The sequence below is a fragment of the Mastomys coucha genome, unplaced genomic scaffold (assembly GCF_008632895.1).
Source record: "Mastomys coucha isolate ucsf_1 unplaced genomic scaffold, UCSF_Mcou_1 pScaffold1, whole genome shotgun sequence".
Classification (NCBI taxonomy): Eukaryota; Metazoa; Chordata; class Mammalia; order Rodentia; family Muridae; genus Mastomys; species Mastomys coucha.
In genome coordinates, this window is record NW_022196891.1 from 36,228,811 (window position 1) to 36,239,404 (window position 10,594).

The following is a 10,594-nucleotide window of genomic DNA, read 5'->3' on the forward strand; positions in this document are numbered from 1 at the left end:
TTGTATAATTGTACTTAGCTGTTATTGTAGAAAAGCTGGAATAGTGTCTGTTATCTAAAACATTTTCACGTTATCTCATTTGAGTCTCGTTAGTAGTTTTAAAATAGAAAGGAAATGATGTATTTCCATTTTAGAGAGGTAGGCCTCATTTTTACTCTACTCTCATGGCAGAACTGCCTTTACTAGAGGGAGGAGACACATAGCCTTGACAAATGCTTACTGTGTGCAAGTCCTGCATTCCCTTGTTCCTAATGCAGTCTGGAGACAGACAGTATGCTATTTAGGAAGAAATAAGTAAACCCACAATAATGGAAAATTACCTGTTCCCTCTAGTTTCCAAAAATGTAAGAACATGGATTTGGGTAAACTGAATGTATATTAGTATTTTATGTTGGCACAAAAATTGTAAAATGGGCCAAACTCTTCTGAGTTGACTTTTTATAAATCTAAAATCATTATTTTGTAACTATGTTTAAAATTTTGAATCTCACAAGTAAGTTTAACCATGTTGTGAATATATTATTTTGTGAGTATAATTTATTGTTTTAAATTAATTTAGATAGATATCATTAGCACTTAATCTGTAAATTGAATAAGTTATTGAGTGCAGAAATTTATTAACTTACTGTCTCTGACTTAATGCACCAAAGATTTTGAGTAGGTATTGAATAGTTTAAAAGAATTTAAATTTTTTGTTGTTTGACTATATATTTGTCCAAAGAAGCACAGCCGAAGTCCTTGGATACTGACTCTTAAAAATTGTTAGTTTGAATACTGAGATTAAGTATTAAATGTTTGTGTTTATATGTATAAAATAAGTAGAGTAAATACTCTGGGAACATTCATACTGACCAACCAGCGTCAAGTGAGAATACTCATTTCTCTCAGTTTAGTTGAGTGCAGTTTTTTAATGAACACTATTTAATATTCTTATATTTTACACTACATTATAAAAATAATTTCTGCCTTAGAGGTTTTTTGTTTTTTAGATTAAGTCGAGGTTATTTTTATAAGAAATCCCTTTGGTTTTTGACAGCCTAAAATACCACTTAACCGGAGGGTTTGTTCCTCATGCCAGCAAGATACCTGCAAGCTATATAAAAGTAGTAAAGTTTGCAGACTTTTAATTCAGAATTTCACTGCTGGGCAAAAGAGGAATAAAAACAGCATTTTAAACTGGTGCTTTAATAAACTGACTGCCTTTTAATGATGGTAGCATAAAAGAAGTACACAGCTTTCTTTCAACCTTAAAAAGTGTCAGAAACACCTTTATGGAGTGACTGTAAAGTGTTAAGGGCTAATCAGTTACACCCATTGCTTTTCACTCAGTCACAAGTTACCTAAACTACTAACCTGGTATGTTTATGAGCTTGAATGTTCTTCTGACAGTAGCATTCTAATTTATTATTTATCGAGAGGTTTTGAACATTAAGAGTGCCCTTTTAGACCATCATTTCTGAATTGAATACTTTGTACTTTTTCAGAGATGTGTAGTCCTGTAGCATTTTTCTCTGTTGCTTAGATTGTACTGGTAAATAAATGACTTGTTCATTTTATTTTATTTTTTTGGTTCTGAGTCATAATATTCCTGTTGCCTGCTGGTTGGGCAACAGCCTTTTGTGTGTTATGTTAACTTAGGAAAATCGGCATGAAGCGGTAGAGTGGACGTTGGTCTTTATTATAATTGACATGTCTTATGTTTGTACTATGGCCTTTACAGCTATGGTGTCACTCCTCAGCCTGTCTAGATGTTTAGCAGAATCTGACAGAAGGAATAGTATGTCTGCTCCTCTTGTTTGTTTCTCTCTCTCTCTCTCTCTCTCCCTTTCTCTCTCCCTCCTTCTCTCTCTCTGTCTCCCTCCCTCCCTCTCTCTCTCTGTCTCCTTCCCTCCCTCTCTCTCTGTCTCCCTCCCTCCCTCTCTCTCTTCCTCTCTCTCTCCCTCTCTATCTCCCTCCCTCCCTATCCCTCCCTCTCTCCCTCCCTCCCTCTCCCTCCCTCCCTCCCTCCCTTCATCTCCCTCTCTCTCTCTCTGACTGCTCTCCTCTTAAATAACTTGTTACCACAAACATGCTTCTCTGCCCTGAAGACTTAGTTCACTTTCTCTGAACTGAACATGGTTGGTGATGTGAGAAGAGCTGCTGTTAGCAGCAGCAGCAGCATCCTAGTCAACACTGAACTTGAGTTGATGACTCAGGAAAAAGCACTTTTCAACAGTCATGTTTGGACAGATTTAGTGCCAAATTTTAAAAAACTGAAAATGCATTATTTAATAAGGAATAAGTACTGTTTTAAATTTTTAAGTAGAATTATGTTAAATGTTACCTGCTATTAGTGTGAGTAATGGATTGAGAATAATTTTCTACACAGCGTGTAGGAACTAGACAATTCTATAAATCCTAGTCATTTCTTTTGCCCACTTTCCTTTTAGTAATCTCTGTGTGTTTTTTTTTTTTTTGATGTCATTCCATGGTTCTCATAACATTTTTACTTACAATACTTTCCCTTTTGGTATTGGCATGTGTATTTTTTTGCTTCCTCTTTGGAAATGGATCACTATTACAGAAGAAATAGGATTAGATTGATTGTGTGAAAGAAGAGAGGAGCATGATTTAGTAAGGCAAGGTATGCTTATGTTCGACTAATTTGTGTTTTAACTTACTTCATACTGATCTTAAATCTATGACCTTTGAAAGAGTCCCAAGCCATTTTTTTAGAGAGAATTTAACGATGTTATTTGGAGAAGTGTTACTTAAAGATGAAAACCTGTTGAATTTTCAAGTAAAGCTAAGAAATTTCAATATTTGCATTACCTCCAGAGATTCTGAAAAGTCTCTTGAATGAAGAGCAAGTGCACATCTCATTGCACATCACTATGCCTCTCTGTTTGATATTCCTGCTTGTATAAAGTTGAATAAATGTAGTGTGGTGTGATTATTGAACGTCCTTCATCCTTTTAACAATCAGACTTTTCTCCCTGTAAGTAAAACTATTACAGTTGATGAGGGTGATTGCCAAAAGCTAGGTGTTAAGCTGCTCTCTGTTCTGTCATAACTGTTCTATTGAAGGGAGAAATGGTGTATATTGAAATAGAAATGCTTTTGGTTTCTGTCTCTAATCAGAATTTTTGTTTTTAATTAAGGACACTTTTAAGAGCAATTACAAAGGAAAATCTAAAATATCAAAATTCATTATTTTCCACTGTACGAAAAATGTCTTGAGTTTAGTAGATATTTTGTTTGTCTCCTGCTTCCTAAATATAAATGTATAGCAAAAATTCATTTCGTTGTGAGGAGTAGATGAGGTCTTGCATATTAAACTAGTTCTTTGTGTTATTTTGATATTTAAAATAAACAGACTTTTTTGGTTCTGGTAAAATACATCCAGATTCTTTTCAAATTCCATTTTCAGAGTATGGGATCACAGTGCTCTGCAAGTGTCTATGAAATGTAAACATCGTGAACGAATGCAAAACCAAGTGTCTTGGGAACATTTGAAACATGATTCTGATAAATTACAAATTATTTAAAATATATTTACGTATAAGCATATATTAAATGTGGAGATGAACGGACCTCAACTTTTTCAGTGTTATATATATATTCAAGTATTAGAGATGACTTTGAAGTAGTCATTGCTTTTGACAAAATCTAAAGTATAGCAACATTCTATTACTGAAAGAATATATCCTATAAAATACTAAAAGTGGGCATTCCTTCCTCTCTCCTCATTTTTACTATTATTCATTCTAGTTTTTGGAGGGAGGGGGCTCCATGTAAAATGTTAATGACTCTACAGGATCTAATCCCAACCTAACAAGCTCCATTTCTGTTACAGTCTTCAGTGTGTCATCATTATTGATTAGGACTACAAAGAAAGAACATGTCTAAGAAACACAAAACAACCCAACAGCATACTACCAGTTTTCTTTATATCTCTGTTTTAGCCAAGGAAATTTATAAAGCTGATGAATTCTGAACAGACATCAGATAAGAAGACATGGTTTACATAAATAGTTCTTGGCTTATTTAACAGTTATGTCTGGTTAAGTGTGACAATCACTGTCAGACTTTCTGATATAGTGACACAATGTTGGTAAACCTCACAAATTACTGAAAAGAAAAAAACCACAAAAATCATCTTAACTGTACAGTGTTTGTTGACACAAAATGGAAATTCCCAGCCTGGTCTCATTTCATGGGAGTGCTTATTCAGAGGTCACATATAAAAAATCATGGCCTATAGACACAGGTATAATTTATTCCAAATTTATTCTAAGGTGGTAACAAGTAGACTTTGTTTTTGTTGTCGTTTCACAAAATTTAAAAGCACTTTTCAAATACCTAGGAGAAACATTGTGCTAAGGCAATAGGGAACCTTCTTACAGCCTCAGATACTGGCAGTACTCATTGTTCTTTGGTTGGAAACCAGTGCTGTATTTGTACATACAACTATTTTACTCAATGGTCACAAAGATGTTAGGTAACTTAGGAAGGATAGCAAGACTGGGTACTAAGACTAGCTAGCTGTGTTCCCCAATAATTGCTTATTGGATCTGACTGCCAACATTCTAACCCCTCCACCATCACTGATATTCTTATCAGTTACTCAGCCTTGCCTAGGACCTGTTGAAGATGCCATTTCTTTCCAGGAACTTGTTCACAATTAGCGTTCGGCTATTCGGGACCGCATTCAGCCTTGGGCTGGACTCAGTAAGGATACTCTTTTCTTCACCGTGACTTGTTTAAAACGTCAAGGGCAATTTCCATTCTAATTGACTGGCTGGTTGAGTCTGAAAAGTTTGCAGCCTTTTTGTTTTGGCCCCAGGTAACCCTGACAACCTAGCCAACGTTTAACAAGGCGCCTCCTCCTCATTGGCCAGGCGCTCTGGCTCGCTCATTGGCTCCTTCGGCAGGTCTCTCCTCACCGATTGGTGCTGTAGCGAGGAGGTTCCAGGAGCTCCGCATTGGTGGAGGCCAGTTATTTGAACCGAGCAGAAGTGTCTAGGCTACGTTCCCGGGAGTTTGGGAGATATTTCTTGCCTTCTGATCTTTGTCCTGGTCCTTGGCTTCCGGGAAGCCGGCGGGTCCCAGACGGCGGGTACCTGACTGCCCGGCGCGGGCAGCTGCCATGGCGACGGTGCAGGCAGCTTACTGCCCGGAGGAGAGCGGGCGGCGCGCACGCCGAGATCCCGCGGCCGAGGACGCGTCTCCGCCGGTGCTGTTGCTCAGCCACTTCTGCGCCGTTCCCTTCCTCTGCTTCGGGGATGTCCGCGTGGGCACGTCGCGGACGCGGTCTCTGGTCCTGCACAACCCGCACGAGGAGCCTCTGCAGGTGAAGCTGTCGCTGCTGCGCGCCGCAGGCCAGGGCTTCAGCGTGTTGGCGAATCACTGCGAGCTGCAGGTGGGTGCGAGGGCCACGTCCCCTGGCGTCACCTTGGGGTGTAGCTAGAAACTCCGAGTAAACCTTAATCAGCTCCTAGTCTTCACGGTGGGGATAGGAGATGATGGGCCTCCGACACCAAGCCAGCTTCCTGTTTTGATCTTGAGACGCTCTCCTTGTAGGGTAGGGCAGGGATACAGCAGGACCAACCAAGACCTTGTCAGCTCCCCAAGTTGACCAAGGATGGGAAGTGGGTGGGGCTCCCTCTGCTGAGGTGAGGCTGGGAAAGAGCTAGACCAGACACCAAATCTCCTCTCCCTCTTGACCTCCGGGACACTCTCTGCAGAAGTGGGACTAGGAGGGAGTAAGACTCCAGCACCAAGTCCACTCTGTCTACAGGCTTTCGCGTCGTTTAGTTTGGCAAGGGTGGGGAGTAACTTGCTTGGGCTGATGAATGAAAGAAAGCGGGAGCACCTGACCTCTCTCTCTCTCTCTCTCTCTCTCTCTCTCTCTCTCTCTCTCTCTCTCTCTCTCTCTCTCTCTCTCTCTCTCTCTCTCTCTCTCTCTCTCTCTCTCTCTCTCTCTCTCTCTCTCTCTCTTTGCTCTCTTTGTTTTCCTTTGCTGTTTTTGTCTCAGAATGTTTCCTTCTGACTGGGATTACTGTGTCCTTTACAATGAGTAGTATCTCTAAAGCTGTGGAGACAGCGGAGGGAGCCTGCACACACTGCCTACTAACTAGTGAGGATGGTCCTCAGGGAAAGGCTAATCTGAGGTTGGTTGGTTGCATCTGGAGTCCCAACACTTAAGAAACCATTGCCCTTCCCTTTGATGAACATCTGCCTGGATTTCTGTCCATAGAAACATATCTTTTTAAGGATAAATCCTGGCTTGTAGAGAGGAAATTATGTTATTATTGTTAATCAGCTGGTTTAAAAATCTATGATTTCTACTTTTCAAGAATACTTTTCACTTAAGTTTCATTCCAGCACACATGACATCTTAAGTTTGTCCAAGCACATTTTACCACTGAGCTAAGTCCTGAGCCCCTGCCATTGCATTTTAAAAGCCACTCAATTCAAATGACTTGTAGATTATCAGTTCTCTTGCTTTTGTGCAATTGGATTTTATTTTTTCATAGTTTTTATTATATGTATAATTTCATTTTTTGTGGACTTCTATTGCTAGTGGCTTTTTTTCTTATAATGAACGAGTATAGGAAAAAATAATTAACTATTAGGGTGCGGTAACAGTTATCAATCTGTTCTACGTTATGTATTTGGCTATTATTAATTATATTGTCATAATAACTTATAATATGCTCTTCTGATTACAGCCTAAAGAAAAAATTACCATTTCTGTTACCTGGACACCACCGAAAGAAGGGAGAGTAAGGGAGACTGTGACATTTCTTGTAAATGATTTTCTGAAGCACCAGGCTATATTACTTGGAAATGCAGAAGAGCATAAGAAGAAAAAGGTAATGTTTTAGTCATTGTGATTTACGGGAAGGAAAAGTTTGTCATGTAGAAACATTTAGTTGGGAGGCATGAAGTGACATATATAACATCACTTATTTTAAACTAATTGAGGACAGCTTGCAGCTTCTTTAGTATATTTCATTTATTTTTACAGAGAAGTCTTTGGAATATCAGTAAGAAGATCCCAGCCTCTTCAACACATATAAAAAGGACTTCCAAAAACCAAAATGTTAATGAATCATTTACTATTTCACAGAAAGACAGAATTAGGAGCCCACTGCAGCCTTGTGAAAATCTGGCTATGAGTGAATGCTGTTCCCCAACAGAAAACAATTCTTTACTCCATGAAGAAAACAAATTACTCATCTCATCCGTTAGCCCTGTTAGAGAATGCCAGAGTGAAACTTAATGGACAATATTTGAAAGTACAAGATGCTAGCATTTCAAAAAATTTTGATTTTAATGAGGAAGCAGCTTGGAGTGGTCAGGCCTGAAGAAGAAAACGGGTAAGTGTCCATAACATTTCAAGTGGAAGTGTCACTGAAGATCGCATTTTCTCTTTTGCTTCAGTCAGTTTTCCGATTTAGTACATCTGCTATTGATGGTCCTGAAGAAGTTTGTTGACAAAAATATAAGACACTTGTGATATAGTGTTCGGAAATAATTATTAATCCTAAACCAGATAAAATTTGATATTTTTGTTCCTGAGCTTTCTGTTTAAATTACAACATCAAAAATATTGCATCTAAATGACCTTGGTGGTGACCTCCTGGTGGGATATTGTTCTATCTGCTTTTTATTTTTATTTTCTTATATATTTCCAAACTGTTTTTTTCTCTTTTCTTCAATAAGCAAATGAAAAAATCAAAGAGCAAATCAGTCCCACCATGTATAGCCCTTGGTTGGTGGTTGAGTCCCTGGGAGCTCTGAGGGTACTAGTTAGTTCATATTGTTGTTCCTCCTAAGGGGCTGCAAACCCTTCAGTTCCTTTGGTCCTTTCTCTAACTCCTTCATTGGGGACCCTGTACTCAGTTGAATGGATGGCTGTGAGTCTCTACATCTGTATTAATCAGGTACTGTCAGAGTCTCTCAGGAGATAGCTATATCATGCTGGCTTGTCCTTCCTTCAGTCTCTGTTCCATAGTTAATATCTGCAACCCCTTTTGTGGGTATTTTGTTCCTCCTTTTAAGAAGGAATGAAATGTCCACATTTTGGTCTTCCTTCTTGAATTTCTTGTGGTTAGTGGGTTGTTCTTCCTGTATTCTGAACTTCTGGGCTAATAACCACTTATCAGAGAGTGCATACCATGTGTGTATTTTTGTGATTGGGTTACCTCACTCGGGATGATATTCTCCAGATCCATCCATTTACCTAAGAATTTCATAAAGGTATTGTTTTTAATAGCTGAGTAGTACTCCATTGTGTAGATGTACCACATTTTTTGTATCCATTCCTCTGTTGAGGGACATCTGGGTTGTTTCCAGTTTCTGGTATTATAAATAAGACTGCTATAAACATAGTGGAGCATGTGTCCTTATTACATGTTGAAGCATTTTCTGGATATATGCCCAGGGGTGGTAGGGCTGGGTCCTCTGGTAGAACTATGTTCAGTTTCCGGAGGAACTGCCAAACTGATTTCCAGAGTGGTTGTACCAGTTTGCAATCCCACCAGCAATGAAGTAATGTTCCTCTTTCTCCACAACCTCTCCAGCATCTGCTGTCACCTGAGTTTTTTATCCTAGCCATTCTGACTGGTGTGAGGGGGAATCACAGGGTTGTTTTGATTTGCATTTCCCTGATGACTAAGGATGTTGAACATTTCTTTAGGTGCTTCTCAGCCATTCGATATTCAACAGTTGAGAATTATTTGTTTAGCTCTGTACCACATTTTTAAATAGGGTTATTTGTTTCTCTGGAGTCTAACTTCTTAAGTTCTTTGTATACCTTGGATATTAGCCCTGTGTCAGATATAGGATTAGTAAAGATCTTTTCCCAATTTGTTGGTTGGTGTTTTGTCCTATTGACAGTGTCTTTTGCCTTACAGAAGTTTTGCAGCTTTATGAGGTCCCATTTGTCAATTCTTGATCTTAGAGCATAAGCTATTGGCGTTTTCTTCAGAAAATTCTCCCTGTGCCTATGTGCTCAAGGTTCTTCCCCACTTTCTTTTCTTTTAGTTTCAGTGTATCTGGTTTGATGTGGAGGTCCCTGATCCACTTGAACTTGAGCTTTGTACAAGGAGATAGGAATGGATCGATTTGCATTTTTCTACATGCTAACCACAATTGAGCCAGCACCATCTGTTGAAAATGCTGTCTTTTTTCCACTGTATGGTTTTAGCTCCTTTGTCAAATATCAAGTGACCAAAGGTGTGTGGTTCATTTCTGGGTCTTCAATTCTGTTCCATCGATCTACCTGCCTGTCACTGTACGTATACCATGCAGTTTTTAACACAATTGCTCTGTAGGACAGCTTAAGGTCCAGGGATGTGATTCCACCAGAGGTTCCTTTATTGTTGAGAATAGTTTTGGCTATCCTGGGTCTTTTGTTGTTCCAGATGAATCTGCAAATATCTTTTTCTAAGTCTGTGAAGAATTGAGTTGGAATTTTGATGGGGATTGCATTGAATCTGTAGATTGCCTTCGGTAAGATGGCCATTTTTACTATATTAATCCTGCCAAACCACCAGCATGGGAGATCTTTCCATCTTTTGAGATCTTCTTCAATTTCCTTTTTCAGAGACTTGAAGTTCTTGTCAAACAGATTTTTTACTTGCTTAGTTTGAGTTACACCAAGGTATGTTATATTATTTATGTTATATTGTGAAGGGTGTTGTTTCCCTAATTTCTTTCTCAGCCTGTTTGTCCTTTGTGTAGAGGAAGGCCTCTGATTTGCTTGAGTTAATTTTATACCCATCTACTTTGCTGAAGTTGTTTATTAAGTTTAGGAGCTCTCTGGTGGAATTTTTGGGGTCACTTAAGTATATTATCATATCATCAGCAAATAGTAATAATTTGACTTCTTCCTTTCCAATTCGTATCCCTTTGATCTCCTTTTGTTGTCTAACTGCTCTGGCTAGGACTTCAAGTACAATATTGAATAGGTAGGGAGAGAGTGGGCAGCCTTGTCTAGTCCCTGATTTTAGTGAGACTGCTTCAAGTTTCTCTCCATTTAGTTTGATGTTGGCTACTGGTTTTCTGTATATTGCTTTTACTATGTTTAAGTATGGGCCTTGAATTCCTGATCTTTCCAAGACTTTTATCCTGAAGGGATGTTGGATTTTGTCAAGTGCTTTCGCAGCATCTAATGAGATGATCATATGGTTTTTTTTCTTTGAGTACGTTGATGGATTTCTGTATATTGAACCATCCCTGCATCCCTGGGATGAAGCATACTTGATCATGGTGGATGATCGTTTTGATGTGTTCTCTGACTCTGTTTGCATGAATTTTATTGAGTATTTTTGCATCAATATTCATAAAGGAAATTGGTCTGAAGTTTTCTTTCTTCATTAGGTCTTTGTGTGGTTTTAGTATTAGAGTAATTGTGGCTTTGTAGAATGAATTGGGTTGAGTGCCTTCAGTTTCTATTTTGTGGAATAGTTTGAGGAGTATTGGTATTAGGTCTTCTTTGAAGGTTTGATAAAGCTCTGCACTAAACCTATCTGGTTCTGGGCTTTTTTTTGGTTGGGAGACTATTAATGACTGTTTCTATTTCATTAGCAGATATGGGACTGTT

The 10,594-nt window shown here is 38.7% G+C and overlaps 2 protein-coding genes across 3 annotated transcripts in view; both read left to right on the top strand.

Annotated features, from left to right (window-relative positions):
* The first annotated feature begins 4,979 nt into the window (after nucleotides 1-4,979).
* Aspm (abnormal spindle microtubule assembly) overlaps nucleotides 4,980-10,594 on the top strand; it is a 66,826-nt gene continuing 61,211 nt past the window's right edge. Inside the window, exons 1-3 of the mRNA XM_031384231.1 lie at nucleotides 4,980-5,401; nucleotides 6,714-6,857; nucleotides 7,013-7,215. Coding sequence (XP_031240091.1) covers nucleotides 5,129-5,401; nucleotides 6,714-6,857; nucleotides 7,013-7,215 — 620 coding nt within the window. The 5' untranslated portion in view covers nucleotides 4,980-5,128. The remainder of the gene's footprint in view (nucleotides 5,402-6,713; nucleotides 6,858-7,012; nucleotides 7,216-10,594) is intronic.
* F13b (coagulation factor XIII B chain) overlaps nucleotides 7,230-10,594 on the top strand; it is a 186,436-nt gene continuing 183,071 nt past the window's right edge. For both annotated transcript variants that reach the window (XM_031384240.1, XM_031384247.1), the window contains exon 1: nucleotides 7,230-7,364. The gene's annotated coding sequence lies outside the window, so the exon portion shown is untranslated. The remainder of the gene's footprint in view (nucleotides 7,365-10,594) is intronic.